At 60.3% G+C, this 23,976-nt stretch overlaps 3 protein-coding genes across 24 annotated transcripts in view; 1 reads left to right on the plus strand and 2 right to left on the minus strand.

Moving 5' to 3' along the window:
• The window catches only part of LOC106825305 (USP6 N-terminal-like protein), a 28,554-nt gene extending 21,545 nt beyond the window's left edge, over nucleotides 1-7,009 (minus strand). For 10 of the 18 annotated variants that reach the window (XR_011495255.1, XR_011495257.1, XM_070488541.1 and 7 more), the window contains exon 1: nucleotides 2,778-2,916. The gene's annotated coding sequence lies outside the window, so the exon portion shown is untranslated. Of the gene's footprint in view, nucleotides 1-2,777; nucleotides 2,982-5,942; nucleotides 6,046-6,870 lie in introns of those variants that run through there. The other 8 variants (XM_044749744.2, XM_070488536.1, XM_070488535.1 and 5 more) reach the window with 4 other exon arrangements.
• RNH1 (ribonuclease/angiogenin inhibitor 1) lies at nucleotides 2,699-14,824 on the plus strand. Of its 3 annotated transcripts, none has more exons than XM_070488532.1 (10): nucleotides 2,699-2,858; nucleotides 8,727-8,829; nucleotides 10,181-10,351; nucleotides 10,840-11,010; nucleotides 11,535-11,705; nucleotides 11,785-11,955; nucleotides 12,183-12,353; nucleotides 12,686-12,856; nucleotides 14,317-14,487; nucleotides 14,594-14,824. In XM_070488532.1, exons 2-10 carry the CDS (start codon nucleotides 8,744-8,746, stop codon nucleotides 14,679-14,681), a joined length of 1,371 nt encoding a protein of 456 aa, XP_070344633.1. In that variant the 5' UTR covers nucleotides 2,699-2,858; nucleotides 8,727-8,743; the 3' UTR covers nucleotides 14,682-14,824. The 3 variants fall into 3 exon arrangements, with proteins under 3 accessions (XP_070344633.1, XP_070344634.1, XP_070344635.1); XM_070488533.1 differs by lacking the exon at nucleotides 2,699-2,858 and adding an exon at nucleotides 6,167-6,452; XM_070488534.1 differs by lacking the exon at nucleotides 2,699-2,858 and adding an exon at nucleotides 6,394-6,452 and having other exon boundaries at nucleotides 10,781-11,010.
• Nucleotides 14,825-16,672: 1,848 nt separating this feature from the next.
• PTDSS2 (phosphatidylserine synthase 2) overlaps nucleotides 16,673-23,976 on the minus strand; it is a 31,984-nt gene continuing 24,680 nt past the window's right edge. For 2 of the 3 annotated variants that reach the window (XM_014833681.3, XM_070488544.1), the window contains 8 exons: nucleotides 20,619-20,753; nucleotides 19,897-19,947; nucleotides 19,299-19,412; nucleotides 18,927-19,045; nucleotides 18,368-18,482; nucleotides 18,150-18,295; nucleotides 17,870-18,055; nucleotides 16,673-17,623 (listed from right to left, as the gene is read on the minus strand). In XM_014833681.3, the coding sequence (XP_014689167.3) occupies nucleotides 17,422-17,623; nucleotides 17,870-18,055; nucleotides 18,150-18,295; nucleotides 18,368-18,482; nucleotides 18,927-19,045; nucleotides 19,299-19,412; nucleotides 19,897-19,947; nucleotides 20,619-20,753 (1,068 nt within the window). In that variant the 3' untranslated portion in view covers nucleotides 16,673-17,421. Of the gene's footprint in view, nucleotides 17,624-17,869; nucleotides 18,056-18,149; nucleotides 18,483-18,926; nucleotides 19,046-19,298; nucleotides 19,413-19,896; nucleotides 19,948-20,618; nucleotides 20,754-23,976 lie in introns of all 3 variants that reach the window. The other variant, XM_014833602.3, reaches the window with a different exon arrangement.

Raw genomic sequence — 23,976 nt, forward strand, 5'->3', positions numbered from 1 at the left:
TCACTGCTCCTCACAGCAGCCAAGTCCTCATATCTCCATAGGGTGTCACGAAGCGGCCCAAACAGCTTCAGGGCCAAACATTTATTCTGAATTGTCTTCTTCACCCTTACGAGAGTTGCAAGAAACAAATCTAAGAGGTTACGGCATAGAAAAGAATGAAATGAAAGGAGAACATTTTAGCAGCTTTCCTAAAATGTCACTCTTGTGGTAGGGAAGGGAGCCAGTCCAAGAGGCAGGCCAGCAGAGGTCTTCCAGTGACCTGGGATGCACTCGAAACCTCACAGCCAGATTCTAAACCAAAAGTGCCTACTTGTTGCAGTGTACACTCCACACAAACTTAGGGCCCAGGTGCACCGAGCATTCACCTGTATCACACCCTGAATCTTCACCACCGGCATAAGGTACTTGGTGGGCCTGGTTTACAGATGAAAATGACCAAGCTTAGAGGTTTGAGGGATGGGCCCCTGGTCACCCCAGGGCGAGAGTCACACCAGGTCAGCTGGTTCCAGGCCCTGCATCTTCCTGGTCCTCAGCCACCTCCCTTAAAGACAATCAGAAGAGCGGTTTAATAAAATGGGAAGGAACAACTCTGCCGGGCAGTCTCCTTATTTGCAAACCTCATCTGCAAAAATGTCAATTCTGAGAACTGGGGACTAGCCCACAACATGTTTGTTGAATAAGCACCCAAAATATAAGTCGCAACCTTTATGCAACAAAGTTCATAATGTTTATTCATGTGAGAACATCTCAAACCCATGCTCAGATGCCAACAAGCCTTGACTGTTGTTTCCCATTAAACAAAGAAATAAACTAAAACAAGAGATAACAAGACTAGGTCTATCTGGCACCAACACATACTCCTAAGATATCACATGAGCATCACTGTATTTCAGCAAAGGAATCAAAGGCATTGCTCATGACTACTTCTGCCTCTTCTCACAACCCAGCCTGGTACTACCTTTAGAGCATCCGTGACCACCTACCACCTTGAGGGTTGCCCCACATGCAGCTCCAGGCAGCAGGCCTACCCCTTCCTCCTCCAGGGCACCTGCTGTGGTGCTGGCCCACAGAAGGCTCTCCCAAACCGGCTGTTGAAATTAGTTTTAGAGGGCTGGCCCAGTGATGTAGTGGTTAAGTTCACATGCTCTGCATCAGTGGCCCAGCGTTCATGGATTTGGATCCTGGGCGAGGACCTACACACCACTCATCAAGCCATGCTGTGGCAGTGTCCTGCATGCAAAATAGATGAAGATTGGCACAGATGTTGTCTCAGGACTAATCTTCCCCAAGCAAAAGGAGCAAGACTGGCAACAGATGTTGGCTCAGGGCCAATCTTTCTCAGGAAGAAAAGAAAAATCAGTTTTAGAAAAGTTACTCAAGGTCAGTACACTACAGCTAGAGAACAGGAAAGTGAATAGTATAATTAAAAAATCAACTTCTATCAAAATTGTTAAAATGAAATTTTGGCACTTAAATAAAGAAATAAACCTTCAGGAAAAGTCCGTTTTTTCTTGAACATCCTCCCATCCCTTTTGCTCCAGCAGGAACTGACACTCCTGGGAACAGGGCTTCCCCTAAAGGCCCTCTCAAGTGCGGCTGGTTTCTCCCGTGGAGAGCGGTAGCTGGCCTTCTCACTCCTTACTGCTACTTCCAGACCAGTCTTCCTCTCTTCAGTAAAACTCCCAGCTTTCAATTTTATGTCTTTCCCCGAGCACCACTTTTCAGTCCGTGGACACCAGGCCGGGCCCCTCATCAGGTAACCCTCCTAGGCCTGACCTCCCCTTCCCATGTTCCCCCCATCAGGGATTTCTGTCTGTTTTGCTCAGTGTTGAATCCCCAGCACGTACAACACGGCGCAGCACAAAGGAGCTATTGATAAATATTCATAGAATGAATGCACTTAGGTGAACCGCTGAATTATTTCCGGCCCCTCACAGTGTCAGACGAATGAAGCACTACCCATAACTACAAACGGTGCCTTAATGAATAGCGCGGACAGCTTCTTTCTTACAACATTATGTCTATGTACACGCTCCAGCTCTACGACCAGGTCGGTGCTAGGCAAGGACTGCTATGCAGAATCTCGGAACCCAGATTTTGCTCGAAGTCACTGAACCGAGCCCCCCGGCAGCCAAGTTAATGTCACGACCAGGCGAGCTCACGTCCTCACGGCGCCCAGCGTCCGACGCCCGCCCACGGCGCGCGCCCCGCCCATGCTTCCCAGCCCAGCCGGGCCCACTGCTCCACGTGGGAGCACGGTGAACCGCCAGTCGGCCACCAAGAGCCCGCGCCAGCTCCACCCGGGGCCCCGCCCCGCCACTAGGCCACGCCCCCGAGGGCTCGGCTCCACACCCCAGCCCCTCCGCACGCCCCGCTAGGCCCGGCCCCCGCCCGTTAGCTCCCGCCCCCGCCCAGTAGGGCGCGCCCCCCTGGAGCCACGAGGCCCCGCCCCCGAGGACTCGGCCCCGCACCCCAACCGGTCCGCACGCAAGTCGCAGACTTCGCCCCGCTAGGCCCCGCCCCCGCCCAAGGCCCCGCCCCCTATGGCTCAGCCCCGCCCCCCGCCCGTCCTGACGCTCAACCAGACCTCGCCCCGCTAGGCCCCGCCCCTGCCCTAGACCCCGCCCCCTATGGCTCGGGCCCGCCCCCGCCAGACGCGACTCGGCAGCCAGACCACGCCCCGCTTGGCCCCGCCCCCGCCCTGCCGGAAGTAGGCCGTTTCCCCCCTGGTCTCCAGGCCACTGACAGTCCGTCGTCGTGTCGAGGTCAACCCTTACCGGCGCCGGCCTTGGTCGGGCCGGCTGTGGACGCACGCGGGGCTGTACTACGGCCACACTGCCCGGGGGAGAAGCCCGCTCGTGAGACGGGGCGTGGCGGGGGTGGGGGCTAAGGGGCGGGGCCGAGGGGGGCGGTCAGGCGAGGCGGGGCATGCGAGCCGGGGCAGCAGCGCCGCCCCGCGGGCGTCGGCGCGCCCCGAGGACGTCAGAGCGCCGAGAGCGCCCTCGCGCCTGCGCGCCCACGCCGGCCCGCCTCCCAGGGTACGCTGGGAGTCCCGGCGCGGAGCGCTGGTCTGCGCCTGCGTGGTCCGCGTCTTGGTGGTTTTCTGCGGCGCGGGTGTGAGGTGCGCCTTGAAACGCTGACCCATTGGCGCGCAGCAAGCTGCACAGGCAAGGACTGGCTCAGCCACACTTTATGCCCCAAATTGACTAACCCTCGACCTGTTGCCCCAAAGAATCGACCCTCTGGAAGGACAGCCCTGGCAGAGAGGAGTCGCCCACGGAGTTTTGGGGAAATGGTGGGGGTCTCGATGACGTAAGAGCGGAGATGGAAGGACACTCGCACGCGCTTCGGGTGGTCCCCACCCTCCGAGAGTGCCCGGGAAGGAGTACACCGCAGGCGGTGATGACGCGGAGCCCAGTGAGAGCTCGCGGCTGCCCCCGGTCACTCTGCCCCTGGAAGGTCACCGGACAATCCTGGGGGAGCTGGGTGGGCAGTTCACGGGGGCCAGAGAAGAACGGGACTGGGACAGCGCCTTGTGGGCCTCAGGGTCAGGATGGTCTCAGGGTTGGCCAAAATGTAAAAAGGGGGTCAGGCAGTTTGTATTACTGGCTGGCACCAGCCACGGTACCCGCGCAGGTGTGGAGACACGCGGTGCGAGACAGCTCGTGGGCTTCTGCAGCATTTCCGGAGGGCAGTTTGGCGGCGTCTTGGAACCAGGCAAGCCCCGTCTAGGATGGGTGCCAGGAAGGTAACCACGTGTTAGACGAAATGTCGGCCTGTAGAGATGGGTTGACTAAATGGAATACATTCAGACGGTGGCACAGAATGTGGCCACTAAAAGTTAGATTGTATACATATCTATTCCTAAGGGAAAAAATTTATATCAGCTCCATAATGCATTCGTTTCCTACTGCTGCTGTAACAAATTTCCACAGATTTGTTACTTTACAATTCTGGAGGTCAGAAATCTGAAATGAGCCTTAGGAGGTTAAAACCAGAGTATCCACAGGGCTGGTTCCTTCCCGAGCCTCCAGGGGAAAATCCACTTCTTGGCCTTTTCCAGTTTCTAAAGGCAAGAAACTCCATCTTCAAAGGGCAGGCACCCCAACTTCGTGGTCACGTGTGCTCGCTGATTTTGACCCTTTTGCCTCCCTCTTAATAAGGACCCTCGTGATTACACTGGTCCTATCCAGGTAATCTAGGACAGTCTCCTCATCTTAAAATCCGTAAGTTAGTCACATCCACAAAGACCCCTTTGCCATGGAAGGTAACTATTGACAGGTTTGGGGATTAGGACATGGACATCTTTGGGGGCCATTATTCTGCCTACCATTCCTAATACCTGATTTTTTATTTTTAAAAAGTGTATTGTGTGTACAGAGTGAGTAGGAGCAGATAAACAGATGTCAGAGCATTTGTCTCTGGAAGTGGGCATTCTAGAGCTTTTCATTTTCTTGTCTCTGTCTTCTGGTTTTTCTACAAAGAGCACGTGCTGCTCATGTGACAATCACATTGGAACGCCAGTGCACCGAGAGGCACCTCTCCACCCCTTGCCCTCTGCCTCCCTTCGTCCTCCCCACCCTCAGGCTGCAGTGGCCTCTGCCAGAAACCCAAACCTCCCTCATTTTCCTGCATCCGTCAGCTGTCTTCACTTGACAACTTGACATCTTGAACCTACTCAGGGGGAACTCATGGGTGGGGTTGTCTGCCCCTGTGAAGCCAGTGCACTCTACAGGGCCAGTTGGTGGCCTGACCCCCTTGTCCACTGGCACCCAATGAGCTACACAAGCAAGAACCAACCCCACTCGCCAGATCTGCTCCCAGCTCTCCTCCCCAATCTGTAGTGTGCTGCCCCCTGCTGGCCACAACGATTACGCCAGGTCTGCAGTGAGGGGTTTGTGAAACCACTTCAAATCCCCCTGCTGGCCGGCCACCATGGCCTCAGGCGTCGGCCACCCATGGCCTACTCATGCCTGGGAGGGCACTTACCTGACCTCTGCCCTGCTACTCCAGCACTCGTGATTCCCTTTTGTCCTGCATGGTTTTTGCTCCTTTGCACTATCCACATTCTAAATACTATTAATTTTTTCCCCCTAAGGAAAGATTGGTCCTAAGCTAACATCTGTTGCCAGTCTTCCTCCTCGCGCCCCCCCCCCCCCCCCCCCGCCCCAAAGCCCCAGTACATAGTTGTGTATAGTTGTAAGTTCTGGTTCTTTTATGTGAGCTGCTGCCACAGCATGGCTGCTGACAGATGAACCATGGCGTTCTGTGCCCAAGAACCAAACTCGGGCCACTGAAGTGGAGCGTGCTGAACTTTAACCATGAGGCCATCAGGGCTGGCTGTCTTTCAATTTGCTTTCTAATTTCGTGGGTCCCCCAGAGCTCCTCAAGGGCTACAACCTGTGCCCTGCTTGCTCACCAATGTCACCCAAATGCCTAAAACAGTTCCTGGCACACAGTAGGTGTTCAGTAAGTGCAGGTTGAATTGATGAATGCTGCGCGATTACAGCACATCAGCAGCCTGCTCTAACTTGTGCACATGGCAGCAGGACGGCTTGAAGGAACACCGCAGCCGTGTGCTGGGAGCCGGCAGACTCCCGCTGCGGGCCAGGCCGGGTGCTGACTCCCGGGGCCACCTCGTAGGTTTTCGGAGGTGGTGCTATAGGGCTGTTCTGCGTGTCTAGGAAGGTTCACAGCGTGCCCTCGGCCATCCTCCCTGTCAGCAGCGGTGTTTTAACTGGCGGGGTGCGGGTGTCATAAATTACTCAGCCCCCTCCCACTGATGGACATTAGGCTGTTTCCAGGGCACGGTTACAGTGTTGCGAAGAGACCTTCCCACCGTGTCTAAGGTCCTCCGTGAGCGTCTCCTGATCCGTACAGAGAAACTGGTGCGTGCGTGCGTGTTTCACGTGGGCCCTGTCGCGCCCCTAGAGCCAACTGACCGTCCCATCCATGTCATCACGGCCACACACGGCGTCACTCTGTCCAGTGCGACAGGGAGAGGCTCGGGGGTCTTCTGTCTGCGTGCTGCTGGGGGGGGGGGGAAGGGTCTCGGAGGGGGGCAGGGGCGGGGCGTGGGGGGCCGGGCCTCCCCGCGGGCAGGCTTGTGCCCTGTTCAGGAGGCAGAGTTGAGAGGATCGGGGCCACAACGTGGAAAGTCACGTGGGGGCGCCGAGTTGGATCCCGGGCTCAGAGGAAAGCGGCGGGGGCTGGGCGCGCGGTCAGAGAAGCCCCGGGGCCGGGCCGAGCGGGGACAGACAGCAGCCCCGCCACCCCGGGGCCCTTGCCTCCGGAGACCGGCGGGTGGGCGAGCTCGCCACCCGCCCCTTCTCCGGGCACCATCCCAGGACGTGCCCCCGCCCCTTCCCGGGCCCCGCCCCCTGGCGTGGCTCCGCCCCGGCCCCGGCGGAAGCAGCGGCTCGGCGTCGGGTCAGCAGCAGCGGCAGCGCGAGGTGAGGTTCGGGGGTCTCGGGGCGTCCTCATGGCGTCTTCTGGGGGTCTCTCCCTGGCTTGGCGGCGTGGCGGGGGTCCCCGGGGCCAGAGCGCCCATCCCCGCCGCCCCCACGCCTCGCGGAGGTGACCGCGTCCGGGGTGGCCCGGCCGGGGACGAGTGGGCCCCGGTTGAGGCCCCGGTTCCGATTACGAAGGTTGGGAAGGACCCGGCTTCTATCCTCCGGGCCGGTCCGGTCCGGCTGAGCGGCCCGTTCTCGCCCTGAAAGCATTAACTGGGCGCCAGTGTTCCGATCCTGGACCCTGGGGAGCAGCCCGGGCGGCGGGCCCGGTTCCCAGTGAGGCGCAGTCGTGGACCAGGGCCCCTGACCGGGGCTTGTGCGGAAGGCTGTCCGCTCGACATCTTTTGGGGGGTGTTACCTGTTTTCGTGGGGTTCTCAAAGGGATCGGTGGCCCGCTGGTTAAACGTCCTCCTAGCCCCGAGGCCCCGCCAAGGGGACACCCGAAGGTCTGCTCAGGCCTTCGAGGGGCGCTCGATATGGGTTTCCTGTCCTTGTTAACCTCAAACCGTCTCAGGAGGGCTGGGCCCCTAACGTCAGACTGGATTCTGCGAGGGCGCAGCCTGGGGCAGCAGCATTGGGCTGAGGTCCTCGGCCCCTCCCGCCGCGGGGGTGGGCGGCGGCCGAGGTCAGCAGCCCTGAGCTCCCCCTCCTCATGCCGCTCCGGATCCCCCTCCAGCGATGCCGAGGATTCTGAGTCAGAGTTGGACTGACCACACCGTGGGCTCCCGGGGGCGGGGCAGACCCTGGTTCCTCGTGTGATGGTTGTGACTCTCGCCTGTTTCCTCGGCGGCCCTCTGCTGGACTTGCTGGGTGGCACAAGGGCCCCCTCTCTGCTCAGCAGGAGTGGAACGAGAGCCGCTTCCTGGGCTGGCCCTCCTTCCCACTCTGGACTCCCAGCCGGCTCTGGGCCCCCATCAGCATGGCTGCCGTGCCAGGCGCCGACACATTCGAATGGGGCAGCGTTGTCAGGAAGCTGGGGGCTTCGGGCAGCAGGGAGCCTCATGTGGGCTTGAGTCATCCTGTTTGGCACAACCTTTCTAAAGGGCAGCTCCAATCGCATGATTTCCAGGCGGGAATCCTTTCTCTGCTCTCTGTCGCTCTTGAGTGAAACCCAGTTCCCTGCCCAGTCTCAGGGTCATGGTGCCCACAGGTTCCTCCCCTGCCGGCCCCACCTTCAGGGCCTCGGAAACACCCTTCCACAGTCAGCGCCCACGTGGGCTCTGGTAGCCCGTTTATTCAGGCTCTGAGCTCGTCCCTGCTGGGTTTCCAGAGCCTGTACCTGCTCTGGTCCAAAGGCCTTACTCTTGTCAGTCTGCCTGATGGCCTGTCTTCAGTGGCCTGGTCCCTGGGCTGACCCAGGTAGGGCAGAAGACATGCCCTGGCCTGTCCAGAGTCCCCAGCCCCCAGTAAGGGATCATGGAAGCAGGCTCCCCGAGTGGCCCCCTATGAATGCACGATCCTGAGTGCAGCCCCTGGGCCTGGGGTCCCCACCCCACCTGCTCTGTTCTGTCCAGGGTCCCTGTGGCTGGCTGCCTTGGGGAACAGTTAGCTGACCACAGCACCTGTCCCTCCTGCCCAGCTGCTTCAGGGCAGTGAGGCCTAGGCTCTTCACATCCTGGCAGGGGGTCTCTGGCTTTGTGGATGGCCTGGCCAGATGGGGCTGTGGCACTGCCTGCCCACCCAGCACAGCCCTCTTGTTCTCAGAGGGGAAAATAGGCTGAGCAGGAGGAAGGGTTTCCACAGCACTGCACAAATGCTGCCTCAGTGCTCCCCCAACCAGGGTCTCCACACCACATCCAGGCCCAGGCTCCCCCCAACCCCTCCTTGCCCAGGCAGATGGGAGGTGGCGAGCGCAGGTCCCGGCACTCTAACGGGCAGGAGGTGCCCATGACGGCTGGTGCGGGAAGCCAGGAGGTGACTGTGGCCTCTGCTCCCACAGCCGTGTCCCCAAGCGCTGCGGTCCGTGGTGGCGTTTGCCAGGGAGCCTGGTGGGCGCAGCCTCCCTCTGCTCTCCCCCATTTTTACTCCTGGAGGCTGAGGCTGATAGAGGTGCTGGAGAAAGGGAGCACAGCAGGCCCTGACCCAGGGGGTGGCCGTGGCTTCTCCTGAAACGGGTCCTTGGGGTCCCATGTGGATGATCCCGCTGGCTGGATCTCTGGCCTGTTGGACCTTGAGACAGTTTGGCTAGAACCTCCTCCTCTGCCTTCTGTCTAGAAAACCTTCCTCCCACCATGAACCTTGACATCCAGTGTGAGCAGCTGAGTGACGCGCGGTGGACGGAGCTGCTGCCTCTGATCCAGCAGTACGCGGTGGTCAGGTAGAAGGCCTGCAGGGTCCCTGCGGGAGGTGCGGGTGGCTGGGGGTGGCAGGTGGGCTCCCTCAGCTGACACCACTAGTGGGCATGGTGTGCCCTGGAAGCACTTTACTTATGGACAGGCAGTGTAAATTTTGTATGATTTTCACGTGACAGAAAATGTTATTCTTCTCGTACTTTTGTTGAACCATTTGAAAATATAAACTCATTCCTGACCCACGCTGAGTGGGCGTATTTGGGCGGAGGCTCTGAGGGCAAGTGGGCAGAGCAGCCTGGCTCAGGGTCTCCAGCTCGTCTCCTTCCTCTGGGAATGCGGTGGCCTCACTGGGCTCTGTGGAGGCACTGCCTGTCCCGCAGAGGGGCCCCTCTGCCTTTTGCCCTGCTTCCCCTGACGTCAGCGCCCCACCGCCTGGGGCACCCAGCATGGCCACTTTGACTGACTTTACCCCCTTTTCTGCCTGTGTCCTTTCCTGTGCCCGGTCCCTGCAGGGTCCCACATGGCATGTAGTGTCACCTCTCCTTGGCCCCCTCCCATCCACGATGGTCCCTGTCTCCCGCCTTGTCCTTGGCCATCTGACTCTTGAGTCTGCTTGCCCTCTGGAGAAAGTCCACCTGAGGTCTCCTTGTGCTGAGTCACACATTTTTGGCAACATAGAAATGATGTGTCCTGTCTGGCATGTCGTATTGTGGGGTGCACGATTGTGACGGCACCATGTGGTTGCCCCTGTGTCTATACAGTGCCTGCTGGATCTCCACCATGAAGTTACTCTTTTCCCTTTGGAAGTGTAAATGTCTCGAGTGAGAGATCTCGAAGCTCTTCTCACACCTTGTTTCTGCTCAGACTCTTGCCTACTGATTTTAGCATCCATCGGGGGTCTCGCCAGAACAGTTATTACTGGGCTTTTGCCTAATTGGGGTTTTAAGTTTCTCTGTTCCTTCCACATTTATCACTTGTCATTCTGCTGGGAGCAAGAGCTGGCTTTCCTCCCCACTGTGCTTGTTCACCGTTTCAGTCAATCGGGATGGACTTGATCCTGGGCTATCACCTAGTGCCATTGCCTGTCTCGTGGCTCAGTTGTCCATGCTGGCCGTGCCCCTCCCCAGCGCTGCCTCACAGCTGTGCCTCGTGCAGCTTTGCTTTCCTTCCTAGAGGTAGAAGGAACTTTGCACACGGACTGTTCCCCAGACGCGCGTCCATATGCTGGTATCTTCTACAAAACTCACAAGAAGGTCCACACGCTTTTTCTGGTTCACTTTAAAATGTCTTGGCTGTGACCCACCTTGTTGAGTTCTTGTCTCACCGCTGGGTCACAACCTGCTGGGTGAAATGACCATCCGCGTGTCCTGTCCGTAGGCTGGACGACTGTGGCCTCACAGAGGTGCGGTGCAGGGACATCAGCTCTGCCCTCCAGGCCAACCCCTCCCTGACCGAGCTCAGCCTTCGCACCAATGAGCTGGGCGATGCTGGTGTGCACCTGGTGCTCCAGGGCCTGCAGAGCCCTACCTGCAAGATCCAGAAGCTCAGGTGAGCCTGCACAGGGACGTGTTCCCAGGTGCTCCCCCGCCCTGGGCTCGAATCTGAACCTGCCTGGGCGGTGCAGGGACGTGGAGACTTGTGGGTGGCTGCAGGAGGGGAGGAGGTCGCAGCAGGTGTCCAGGCTTTAGCCAGAGGCCCTGGAGCCTGGGGCTCCTCCTGTCTCATCCCAGGCCCTGCCCCAGCCCTGCCCCAGGCCTCTCCTCCCACCTCATCCCAGACCCCTGCGCCTCGGGGCACTGAGGTGCATCTGAGCCCACTTACAGCCCCTCCCGTGCATTGCCTCCTGCTCTCTGTCCTCGGCCTGGAGACCCCAGAGCCCCGACCGGAGGAGGAGCAGGCGAGGCCGGGCTACGTGGTTCCCCGTGGGCATGGGTGCAGAGGTGGTGGGACTGCATCTGTCTTGCTCGCCTACTGCAGATGGAGGGGCGGCCACGCCAGGCTTGTGGGAGCCCTCCTGATGGCCAGGTGTGCTCCAGCCTCCAGAACTGCTGCCTGACGGAGGCCGGCTGTGGGGTCCTGCCCAGCGTGCTGCGCTCCGTGCACTCCCTGCGCGAGCTGCACCTCAGTGACAACCCACTGGGGGACGTGGGCCTGCAGCTGCTCTGCGAGGGGCTCCTGCACCCCCAGTGCCACCTGGAGAAGCTGCAGTGAGTGTGTACCCTCCCTGGGGGTCCCTGAGATGCCTGCCCCACCCCCAGCCACACCCCGCCACCCTGCGCCTGCCCCGGGCAAGCCCCTCACTGCATGATGGGAACCTGCAGGTGCTTCTCCGTGACACTGGGCTCTGGCCCTCAGGGAAGAGCTGGCAGCTGGCCTGTGACCCCACACTTTAGTGTGGGGCAACCTAGCCACCAGGAGCGTGCAGACGGGCTCAGCAACACTGGAAGGAAGCTGAGCCAGAAAGGCCCAGCTCAGGAGGCTGGGTATCTTCCTGAGTCCAGTGAACCCGGAGCTTGGGGTGGGGCTCGTGGTCAGTGAACAGTTTCCACGAGGCTCCAGGCGCTCACTGTCCAGGGAGGCAGCCTCTCAGGCACAGCTATGCTTCACTGCCCATCTGTTCTCCCGTCTCCATGGGCCTCACAGCCTGGGTGGGAGAGGAGACCCAGACAGATGCCCCCTCGGCTGGGACACTTTCCTGCAGGTGAGGGGCTGACTGCCCGCCTGTCCCCAGACTGGAGTACTGCAACCTGACTGCCGCCAGCTGCGGGCCCCTGGCTGCGGTGCTCAGGGCCAAGCAGGACTTCAAGGAGCTCACAGTGAGCAACAACGACATGGGCGAGGCCGGCGTGCGGGTGCTGTGCCAGGGCCTTGCAGAGTCAGCCTGCCAGCTGGAGACGCTCAAGTAAGTGTTGGGTGGTTGGGGGGCAGGGCGGCACAGGCAGGGGTTCTCCCCAGCTCACGCGGCACGTCCTGTGCCCCAGGCTGGAGAACTGTGGCCTCACGCCAGCCAACTGCAAAGACCTGTGTGGCATTGTGGCTTCCAAGGCTTCGCTGCGTGAGCTGGATCTGGGCAGCAACAAGCTGGGCGATGTGGGCATCGCGGAGCTGTGCCCTGGGCTGCTGAGCCCCAGTTCCCAGCTCAAGACCCTGTGGTGAGTTGGCCTCTGGGCATGGGGGCCGCGGGGGTCCGAATAGCTCTGCATGTGCTGTGTCACTCGCCCCGTCCCTGCTCCTTCTCAGGGCCGTGGCCGTGGCTGTGGCCAGGTGGGCAAGGGGCTTGCGGGGCAGCTGGGTGAGGGGATGTCCAAGAGTGTTGCTGTGCTGCTGTCCGGCTGGCGTCCCCCTGGTGGCCCTGCAGTGACGTGCCCCCTCCCCCCAGGCTCTGGGAGTGTGACATCACAGCAGGGGGCTGCAGAGACCTGTGCCGTGTCCTCAGGGCCAAGGAGAACCTGAAGGAGCTCAGCCTGGCAGGCAATGCACTGGGCGACGAGGGTGCCCAGCTGCTGTGCGAGAGCCTGCTGGAGCCCCGCTGCCAGCTTGAGTCCCTGTGGTGAGTGCGGGTGGGGGGCAGACTGGGCCCCTGCGGAGATCAGGACACCCGAAGCGACCCCAGCAAGGAGGGAGATGGGCCAGGAGACTGGGAGAAGGGTGCTGGGGGCCAGGCCAGCTGCCTACCAGAGGGCAAGAGGCAGGCATGAAGAGGGGACATCGAGGCAGGTGGCTGTGAAGGGGGAAGGCACTGTTTCCTTGGAGGGCAGGGAGGATGGTGGGAGGCTGAGCTGCCCAGAAGCCAGGCAGGAGCTAGGGGGTACCATGCTCCAGTGCACGGGGCCTCCCAGGGCACCTTGGAGGCGTGGCCCCAGTCCTGGTTTGTCCCCACAGGGTGAAGTCCTGCAGCCTCACAGCTGCCTGCTGCCACCACTTTAGCACGATGCTGACGCAGAACAGGCATCTCCTGGAGCTGCAGATGAGCAGCAACAAGCTGGGGGACTCTGGCGTCCAGGAGCTCTGCCAGGGCCTGGGCCAGCCCGGCAGCACACTGCGAGTGCTCTGGTGAGCGTGTGCATGAATGTACGTGCACTTGTGTGCATGCACGTGTGATGGTGTGTGCATATTGCCATGCTGGCTCGGTTCTCATCCTAAGGGCTCAGGGCAGAGGTCCCAGCCCCTGACTGGCTCGTTCCCCTTCCTCCGTGTGGGTTCCCCCGTCTCTCTAGGTTTCCTCTCTGTTTCTCTTAACTATCATCCAGCAGCTTCCAGAACGGGGCCTGGAGAAGGTGATTCTTGGAGCAGGTGTTGGGGGCAGGCTGGCGTGTGATGTGTGCGTGTACACGCTCACGTGCTGTGGTGCCCGGCCTCTGCGCCAAGTCTCCGTCCCTGGACCTCTGCGGCATCTGCTTTGCTGTGGCCTGGGGCTCAGTGCTCTTGGCTCCTTTTCTGTGCTGCTCGTGCCCTTGACGGTCTCTCATCCCCTTTCCATTTCCTTCTGGACAGACACACTTGGAACGCATCATCAGGTCTTCTCTCCACTTGCTTTTCTTTGGGTTCTTGTTCTGTGTCGTCCACCCATCAACTCGGTCTTATTTCTGCCGTCGTGTAGCTTGTCTGTTCCCGCGTGTCCCAGGCTGTGCCTCTCGGGCACTTCCCTGGGTGCAGGCTGGAGCACAGGGCTGAGAAGGGATCAGGAGCCCGAAAGGGATCCTCCAGCTTCTGCTGCCAGGATTGTGGGGGCGCTCTGGAGCCAGGCAGGGAGGAGGCTGAGGGTCAAGGTCCCTGTAGACACAGGGCTGCCTCCGCTGCCACATGGGGCGGGGCCATCCTCCGCCTCAGAGAGGCTCCTTGGCGTTGTCTTTGCCTCGTTGTCCTGCCACCCTGGGGGCTCCTCAGCCAGCGTCACCCCGACCCTGGTGAGAGTGGGTCTGGGGACCCAGCCTTCCTCCTGTCTGGGGCCTGTATCCGTGGCCTCCCTCTGGCCTGGAAGCATTCGTGCACTCAGGCCTCCTGTGCCCTCCACCCCCTCAGCTCTCCCCTTGGTGCCCCCAGGTGGAGAGGAAGCGAGGGTGGGTGGGAGGCCTTCTGGGTGGACAGCCAGCTCCACTGTCTTCTCCTGTTGTCCCCGTGTCCTCCACACCGCTCCTTCCAGAAGGCCCTCTGGTGCTCTAAGTCTAGGATATGCCCAGCTCATGTCAGCCAGCGCCCATGGTGCCCACTGAGGGGAGTTCTGTGTGTGCCTCCCATCTTCAGTGGGGACATCTGCCCGGGGCCAGCAGTCAGTTCAGGCCCGCAGACATCACGAGAAAACCACACGCCAAGGCTGAGATTTGGGGAACAGCTCCAGCCCTGGGGATTAGCACACCGTGTGCAGCGTGTTTCAGGGTCTGTGGGTGTGGTGGTGTGTAGACCCCCTTACCATCCTGCACATGTGCAGATGGCAGCACAGGTCCAGGTCACTCTGTTGGTCAGTGGCAGCCTGGGGCACCCTCTGTCCTAACTCCACCCTGCTTTCTGCCCAGGCTGGGGGACTGCGACGTGAGCAATAGTGGCTGCAGCAGCCTGGCCTCACTCCTGCTGGCCAACCGCAGCCTGCGTGAGCTGGACCTAAGCAACAATGCCTTGGGGGACCCGGGCCTCCTGGAGCTGCTGCAGAGCCTCGAGCAGCCTGGCTGCGCCCTGGAGCAGCTGGTGTAAGTGACGCACTGGGTGGTGTGGCCGGGTTGCCGGCTCAAGCCGACCGGGGAGGATGGCAAGGCAGGTGGCACAAGGCCCACTCACTCCCTGCCTCCCATGCAGCCTGTATGACATCTACTGGACACAGGAGCTGGAGGACCGCCTGCAGGCCTTGGAGGAGAGCAAGCCGGGCCTGAGGCTCATCTCCTGAGGCCTCGCTTCTGACACTCCCAGATGGCCCCCTCCCTTCCCACAGGACCAGCCCCTGGCTCTAACTGAAGAGAAACGCTCAAATCAGCTTACTTCTGTGAAGAAATCTGGACACTCTATAATTATTAAAGCACTTTTTTGGCAGGAGGGTCTGTCCTTCTTCATGGGGTCCCCACAAGGCGCCTCCATATTGAGGTGCGCTACTTTGTGAGCACTGTGCTGCCCAGAATCACCACAAATGTAGCAGCTTAAAACCACCTCCGGGCTCTAGCATGGGGCCTGCAGGCTGCCACTGGGCATTGGCCAGGCTTGGTTCCCAGGGGGCCACAGGCCTGGCCGGAGTTCCCATATCACTGGCAGATCCCACTCCTGCAGTTCCTGGAGGCCCCACCTAGACATCTACCTCCTCAGGGTCTGCAAGGACCAGGTCTTAGCCTGACTTCCCGTGTTCTGTCCTTGCAAGTGGCAGGAGCCTGGCTTGCCTTGGCCAGCAGTCTCTGGGGTTGTCGGTCAGTGGCTTGGCTGACAGCCTCCTATGTGGGATGGAAGGCCTGTTGAGCGGCTCCCTGGGCCATCTGCGGCTGCAGCCTCAGGCCTCTAGACTGCTGGCACCAGAATGCTCTCTCAGCAGAGCCCAGGGCCTCTGGACTGGAGGGCAGGGCCCACCCTTGAGTCTAGCTGGCTGCGTCCTGCTGTGGGTGGTCAGCATAGGGGTGACCTGCCCTGAATGGCACAATCGAGAGGGGCCGCTGCTCGGTGTGGCGCATGGGACACTCAGCAGCTTCCCAAGGCCCTGGTACCTGGGCAGCAGCTCTGGCTCGTTGCTACAAAGCCCTCCAAGCACCCAGGGTCTTGGTTTCTCCTACGATCCCCAACTAGAAGAATCCAGGACTCCGTGGAGAAACGGGCGGCCCCGGGTTTGGGCAGGAGGTGCATAGGGTGAGGCCAAGCGTCCACTGCCAGAACCCTGTCTCCTGAGACCAATGGGGCTGCCCAGGCACAGCTGCTGGAAGGGTTCCCCACGGCCAAGCAGAGCCAGGGGAGCAAGGGTCACTACCACTGAGGGCCAGGGAGGCAGCTGCGGCCCAGCAAGGACCACGAGCAAGGCACCACGGACACCTGCCCAGTGACCCTCGCTCATCCTGGGAGTGTGAGCCTGGGTGGGGTTGGGGGCCCTGGAAGTGGGGAGACGGGCGGCAGCCCCAACCCCAGGGATCAGCACTCGTGCAGCACCGAGAACAGAACCAGCCTCCGGGTGGGGCACTGAGGCCCCACGTCCCAACCAGCTCTGGAGCCCGCCAGCCCAGCAGAGGGCAGCCACGGGACAAGGCCTGTGCTCTCAACACCAGGGCGACGCCAGCGGCAGGCAGAGACCTCAGAGGAGCCTTGAGAGCTGGGAAAGCACCCCGGGAGACTCACAGGAACCGCCCCATGAGCAAGTGTGGCTGCATCCTGGAGCTGGCAGGTCCGGGGTGGAGGTCTTCCCTCTGCAGCCAACGCCCCGAGGTTCAGCCAGTCAGGAGACAGCACAGGCCTCTGGGTGGGGGGTACACAGAGCCCCCTGGTCTACTCTCTCAACCTCTCTAGGTTTGAAATTCTCCCAAAAGACAGGTAAGGAGAAAAAGCTGAGCAAACAAGCCCTTCAAGGGTCCTCCCCCCAGGAATGGCGCTGGAGCGTCACCCTCACCAGTGAGCAGGGAACTGCAAATTCAGCGTGTTTTTCTGTGTGTGAACATTCTCGCTGTAGCTGTGGCTGTGGCTGTCTCCCGCAGCCTGGTGCCCACCACCACCCACACCCCAGCTGGAACCGGCTCCCGAGCTTGCCTGAGGGGACAAAGAGCAGAGTGGGAGGCTGGGGCACCCTCGTGCCTGCTGGGTCGTCTGCCCAGGATGAGCGTCCAGGAGGAGCAGCTCCTGCCCACCGACTCCCCACCCTCTGGACGAGGTCTCAGGTGGGCAGGGGCCCACCCGAGGTCAGGGGGCAGCAAGGAGGACACGGAGCTTCATCATTGCTTTATTTGTTCTGTCTGCTCATGGAGATGACACTCCTCTTGGGCCACAGACACCCACGACCCCTCCTCCCGACCGCGGGCACCGGGCCGTGGAGTTTCTGACACGATGCCCTTGAGGGGCCAGCCTGGTGACCTCGGACCCCACACACACACGCCCTCCAGGTCAGTCACGTTAGATGAAGGCTCCGAAGACACACTCAGGGCTGCCCGCTTAGATCTGCCCCTTCTGAGCCATCTCTGGATGACCATCCTTCCCACATGCCACCCGGGTGTCCAGCACGGACACCCCAGGGCCTCAGAGTGGCCCAGGGCCCATGGAGTGGAGAAAGGGGCCTTGATACCTCTGCCCGGGCCGGGCCCTCTGGGTCCAGAGGTCAGTGGGCTGACCGCACATGAAGGGGAAGGGGCTGACCACCCCTCTCTCTGCTGGGACTGGCTGGCCCAGGGCGAGCCCCATGACACCTGCCAGCCCAAGAGAAGCCTCAGCAACCAGGAGCATGGAGCACACGTGTGTGCCCCCATACACATGTGTGTTCACAGATGCCACATGCACACAGGCTGGAGAAGGGGACCCCCATCACCCCCTCCTCTCAGGGCCCCTCTGTGTGCACGAGAAAAAAGGAAAATAAAACCGCGAGGCCAAGGCCCACCAGGAGGTTCCTGGTGGGAACCCCACGAAGGACGAAGGGGACAGCACACCTCAGTTCCGGGCGGGTCCAAGGCGCAGCGTCAGTTCAGAGCTGGCACCCCCTCCATCTCGGCCTCCCCGGGTCCCTGGGGGTTGTCTGGGCCAGGCAGGGGGTCGTCCGGCCGAGGAAGAGGGTCATCCGGCCCAAGTGGGTGTCCGTCCATGCTGCCAACGGCTCTGCCCTGGTCTCCTCTGCTCTGCTGCTTCTGCCGCCGTGTCTCCTTGTACCTCAGGGTGATGTCTCTGGGGGTGGCAGGGGCCGTGTCACCACCAGCTGGCCCACGGTGGTCCCATGAGCCACAGCTCCAGGAGGACTGAGGTGGCTGCTCCACAAGGGGAAGCTCACACAGCCGCAGGCCAGGGACCAGAGGGCTGGCAGGGGACGACAGAAACCACGTAGAACCCAGAGGCCAGGTAAACCCAACCCAAGAGATGGCTGGCACCCGCTGGAGCCATAGGGTACCCGCTCCCCGGGGCCACAGTGCTCACCGCAGGAAGAAGCGCCAGGCAGTCCAGGTGAGCAGGAGCACAGAGCCGAGCACCCAGCACTGGGCGATGTAGAAGGGCAGCGACAGCGTGAGCGTGTGCGGGTCATACTTCACCACGATGAGCAGCTCCGTGGCTGTGATGGCCGCCACCAGCCAGGCCTGCTGGCCCAGCTTCTTGTGGAGCTTCCTGCAGAGTTAGGGCACCAGGCTGAGCGTGCGGACCATGAACAAGGGGAGGCACGGGCCCCGCCCCACCCCACGCGCTGCCCCGCTGCGCTCACGGGTCATCCATGAAGTCGTAGATCTCCCGCATGGCCACGCCACCCACGTTCACAAAGAAGACCAGCCGCAGGAGGACCAGGTAGTGCTCGGGGGGCAGCCACAGCACGAACTTCAGGTAGAAGGTGTTCAGTTCTGCCAACAAAAACTGCGGGACAGAGGAGGGTGGGGGCGAGTCTGGCTGCCTGGGGGCCGCGCACGCGAGGCCAGCTGGCCTTACCACCAGGATGATGCCGCACACAGCCAGCCAGCGGCGCAGGCTGGAGGCAGGCTTCCACTCGAAGCGGACCCAGCTGTAGGGCGTGAACTGGAAGACGATCCTCTTCATCTTGCCCCTGGAAGCACGGAGCCCGTCAGCCTGTGGCCGTACTCCCCTCACAGGGCCTCCAGGGGCTCTGAGCACAGGGCAGCACCCACTGGCTGGGGGTCCTCGCCCACCCACCCCCAGGCACCTGCGATGCATGGGAGAGAAGACCCCACTCCCCAGCGCCCCCCATGGCTTTTCCTGGACTGTTTCTTTCCTTTAAATTCCAAAGTAAAATAGACAGAGTGCCTGTACCTACTACATAAGAAGGGCAGGGAAGGGACAAAGAGGAGCTGGTTAGAGGGGACGGGCCAAGGCCACGGCCACTGCACAGGCCTTGCGGGTTCCCACGGGCAGCCCAGGGGCGACTCCTGGGTGGAGATGACAGGAGGAAGAATCCTCGTCAGTCGCCCCGCGTGAAAAGCGCATTAGAGGGAGGCCGGCCTGGGTCTAGGGGCCACTTCATGGGACGTACTTGTAGGTTGGAATGTTCCAGAGACCCTGCCACTTGTATGTCTTCAGGGACAGCCACTCAAGGGTCTTCATGCCGCAGTAGATGCCCAGCCCGTTGCAGACAAGCACGTCCATGATCCACTGCGGGGGGCCAGGCGGGAGGCAGGCTCCATGGACCCACAGCCCCAGACTGCCTTGTCTGAGGGGACCCTATGCCCCTGTCCCTCCCGCCATGGGCAGCCTGGGCCTTGGGACACAGGGCCTCAGAACAGGCAGGACGCTCCAGGGCCCAGCCCCAGGCTGAAGCTTGGGAGGGGTGCCCAGCGGAGGCAGTTCCCACCCCCGGGGAGTCACCAGCATGCACGCGATCCCCACGTGATGCCATGGCACCTACGTGATCCCACCAGCACTCGCTGAAGTTGGGCAGCTGGTGCTCCAGGCTGTACTCGAGGAACTCGAACATCACGCTCACGATCATGCACATCCACCAGTCGCGGATCATGAGGGTCTGCGGGCGCAGCCAGAGTATCAGCCTCCTCGGAGCACAGCCTGGACACCCATGGGTGCAGCCCCTCCTGCCCCTGCCGCCCTCAGAGGTGACAGAAGCGAGGCATCGGCAGTGGCAGGTGCTCCTCCAGCTGCCTCGACTTAAGACTTTCAGGTGGCCACTTGTGTACCCAGGGCCTGAGGGCGTGGGCCCACATTCACCCTCACCAGGAGTGAGGCAAGGGTGGTGGCCAGTAGCCTCACGGGGGGTTAGTCTCCACTGTTCTCACTGGCCACCACGATGCCAAGGACAAGCGTGGGTCAGGGTCGGGGCCTGGAGCTCCCAGGCAGTTTACAGACCCTCTGGACAGCTTGCCCATCCTGTACCGCAGCCCCTGGGCCCTCACCCACCACTCAGAACCTCAAACTGTAGGCAGGAAACAGACCCAGAGCACAGGATGGGCCCAAAAACCACGGTGTCCCCACTAACGACAAGATCACCCTACCTTCAGGTACCAGCCAAGAAAGTGCGCAGGCACGAAGCCGTCCAGCTTGTCCTATAGGTGACAGGACACAGGCCTCATGAAGGCCCTGCCCTGTGTACGGTCCTCACCCCCACGTTCCCTCACCTCCATGCTCACCCCCCCACAGCCCTGCCTGGAACCAGGAGGTACGGATGTCCCACTTGTCCCTCAGGGCCCTGGGGCCTCCTCTCCCTTGGGGAGCCCCCTCACTCCCGCATGTGCATCACTGCACCAGCTCCCACCCCGACAGCCCCTCTGAGCAGTGCCTGCCTGCCCCAAGGGGCAAGGCTGGGCTGCATGCACATGTGGCTGTGGGCGTGTGCAGACGTCACAGCCTAACCACCACAGAGAGCAGGTGCCCCCTCCACAGCCCCTCTAAACCGACTGGGCCGAGAGCAGGTGTTGCACTTGGGAGGAGGGGTCACGTCCCCACCTGTGGCTGCACGGCCCTCAGGGTTGTCCACACCTGTGGCTACACGGCCCTCGGGGCCCATGCCTGCTCCAACGAGGCTGAGCCCGAGGGGAGCCCTGGGGCAGGCAGGAGGGAGGCCAGGCCTGCCAGGGCCCATGCTGCCCCACCCCACACATGTCTGCATGGTGACCTGGGTCCAGAAACATCCCCGCCTGCGGCAGCGCCTAGAGAGCACCCCCTCCTGGGAGAGCTCTGCCCTGAGTGCCCTAGCCGGCCGCCCCCGCGTCCTCACCCAGACGTTGTGGAAGGGGTCGCTCTCATTGTCCGCATCATAGATGAGGCAGTTTCCCCCGTAGTCCCTTTCTGGCAGTGGGACCCCTAGCCTGGGGTCGACATACTTCAGAAACTGGCGGCCGTCCTGCACGGTCTGCAAGCCCAGAGCCCCTGTTAGTGTGACCCAACGCAGGCACCCACCTCTGTTGCCGACACCTCGAGGCTCACACGTGGGACAAGGTTTGCAGTGTGCAGCGACACCTCCAATGACCGTGAGGGCAAGCACACGTCTCAGCAGCCTCCCCTACTCAGGGCTGGGTGGACCGGGGGAGTCCCAGGTCTGAGGTGACACTCCATACCCCATGCCCCTAGCACAGCACCGCATGGGGTCACAGGTGCGCCTCCGAGGGAGGGGTGGGGTAGCCAAGCACAGGGTGCAGGCACAGACCACAGGTCTCACTGCTTCCCCTCCCCACGTCCGTTCAGGGCCCAGACCCCCCTGAATCGCCCTCTGGGACACTCCTTCACACAACATGGGGACAGCCTTTCCCAGACATGCTGACACCAATACCAGCCAAACGCTCCTCCCAGCCGCAGGACAAAGGAGGCTTTTGGAACTGACTGACGGAGGAGGAGTCCCCCGAGCAGGCACAGCCTCATTCCTCCCTCCAGGCCCCCTCCAGCCACCCACGGGGGCCTCTGGTCCACAGAAAGGGGCCCCTGGACATCTATGCTCCTGCCCCGAATACCAGCCAGGGGACCAAGGGGGGAGGAGGCTGTGGTGACGAGACGTCATCCGTGGCACATGTGGGCAGACAACACTCAGACCTGCACCCTGCCACATGACCGAAGCCACCTGAGCTAGACAGAGGCACTGCTGGTCCTGCAGCTTGACCCTCCCTGGCTGGGAGGGGTCTCTGGACGTGACCCTGAGATGGTGGCATCATTACTAACTAAAATTGCTCCACGTCTAGCTTGTAACCACAGGACCTGGGGCCCCATGAGGACAGCACCAACTCCGTGGGGTCCTGAGTCAGGAAACCAGGGCAACAGGGGTCCAGATTCTTGGACACTCGAGCACTGTGAGACTGAAAACTCGCACAAGTGTAGGCAGTCTCTGTCTCAGAGCGTCTCAGGGCCAACACAACCCACTGACGGCAGCTCCAGCCCTGGCAGCCCCGCTCAGACGGGCCCCAAGGTCAAGGCCAGGAGCCTCTGCTCCAGCAGAGGCCAGCGGTGCCCGTGACCCTCGGCCCTCCCTTGCTGATACAGCTCCCTGGGAGAGGACAGCAGCCTGTGGGAGAGGGACGCAGAGAAGGAGTGCCTCAGAGTGAGCGAGGGGAATCGGCTGCACTTACAGGCATCTGCAGACACACTGGTTGTACACACACGGCTCCATGCCATCGGCTGAGGGCCCAGAAGCAAGGAGCCCACTGCGCCCAGATCCTGGCTCCTCAGACTGTCCTCCAGTGAAGGAACCAGGGCTGCTTGGAGGAACAGCCGGTTCAGGGCCTGGGCAGGAGATGCCCAAGGTGGGCCTGGAGCATCTTGTGTGCCAGAGGGAAGCGCTCCCCAAAAAGTGCATTGAGGGGTTGTGCCAAAGGGAGAGGGGAGCCAACTGGAAGAGCTCCCTGTGGCCAAAGGAACAACATCAGTAATGGAATGGATTATAACCCAGAGTATAAGAGAGCCCGACAAGTCCATGCTGCTCCAGACAAGTGACTAAATACATTAATAAATGGTGGGGAAGACACAGTCTGCCAGGCACGAGGATTCCAAGTAATATGCAGACGCTCCCTGTCAAGGTGGGGTGCTCCACTCACCCCCTGAAGAGTGGACCTCCCCCCAGAGCACGGCATTGGGGGGACCTGGTAGACATACTCAGCCCAGGATGGAGATCAGACGTCAGCATCAACAGTGATGACATGTTGATCACATGAACTCTGACCCCGTCAAGTCATGAGAAAACACCACACAAATCCCAAGTAACCCTGACCCCAAAACCAGGAAAATCACAAACAATACCTCTTATGAGTATGGACGCAAGAATCCCCAACAGAACACTAGGAAACTGAATCCAGCAGGACAGAAAAAGGGTTAGACACACAACTGAGGGAGATTTATCCCAGGAATGCTGAGCTGGTTCAAACGAGAAAATGCATCAACATCATACATCATATTAATAAAGGGAAAAAACCCACATGATCATCTCACTGGACACCGAAAAAGCATCTGACAAAACCCAATACCCTTTTATGATGAAACACCCAACAAATTAGGACCAGAGGGGAACTTCCCTCATCTGATAAGGGGCATCTATGAAAAAGTCACAGCTTCCGTGTCCTTCATGGTGAAGGACCGAGAGCCTCCATAAGGTCCAGACACGACAAGGCTGTCCACCTGGCCAGTCTAGGCGACGTAAGACTGGAGGCTCTAGCTGAGCAGTGAGGCAAGAGCAAGAACAAGACACAGGTTGGGAAGGAAGAACTGAAACCTTCTCTCTGCAGATGACATGACCCTGTGCACAGAAAACCCACCAAACTACAGCAGGGCAGCTGGAGCTCACAGCTGCTCACAGGTGCAGCAAAGCCGCAAGACAGACCAATACAGAAATAAGCTGTATCTCTATTCACCAGTAATGAGCAAACCAGAGACGAACCGGAAAAAAAAATCCACTTACAACAGCATCAAAAAGAATAAAACACTCAGGAATAAAGGTAACAAAGAAAGTGAAGCCAGATTCTGAAAACTACAAAACATTGCTGTAAGACAACAAATGGGAATCCCACGTTCGCGGAGCAGCTGGATGCGACAGCCCCCACAGTGATGTGCAGACTCCGTGCAGTCCCTGTCAGAGGCCCACCCGCTCTCTTTACAGAAATGGAAAAGAGGATCCCAAAACTCATATGGAGACACAAGAGACCTACAAGAGTTACAACCATCTTGAAAAAGAGGAATAAAGTAGGAGGACTCACGCCTCCCCATTCCAAATCCCACTTGAGGGCCGTTTACTAACCAGGACCAGGCCTATGCAAACGGTCCAGGCCACCAAACAGGGATGTCTGGGAACCATCACAGCCCAGAGGGCCCGAAGGGGGATCCTGGGGCAGAGAAGGGACAGTAGGGGAAAACAGAGAGAATCTAGAAAAGTAGAGATCTTGATTAATGATCATGTATTGATATTGGCTAATTGTAACATGTCATATTAATGTAAGATGCTCATAATAGGGGAAACTGGGTGCAGGATTTACAGGAACTCTGTACTAATTTCACAATTTTGTGAATCTGTTTTAAAATAACAAAATGAAATATTGACCATAAAAAAAGAAACCAAAACAAAAGCCGGCCTCCCAAGAAGATACAGAAATGGCCAATAA

Source organism: Equus asinus, chromosome 17 (assembly GCF_041296235.1).
Source record: "Equus asinus isolate D_3611 breed Donkey chromosome 17, EquAss-T2T_v2, whole genome shotgun sequence".
NCBI classification, from domain to species: domain Eukaryota; kingdom Metazoa; phylum Chordata; class Mammalia; order Perissodactyla; family Equidae; genus Equus; species Equus asinus.

Coding starts and splice junctions, on each gene's coding strand:
- RNH1 (XM_070488532.1), top strand. CDS start 8,744: ATGAACCTTGACATCCAGTGTGAGCAGCTGAGTGACGCGCGGTGGACG. Junction 11,011..11,534: donor TGCCACCTGGAGAAGCTGCA/GTGAGTGTGTAC, acceptor GCCTGTCCCCAG/ACTGGAGTACTGCAACCTGA. Junction 12,354..12,685: donor TGCCAGCTTGAGTCCCTGTG/GTGAGTGCGGGT, acceptor TTGTCCCCACAG/GGTGAAGTCCTGCAGCCTCA.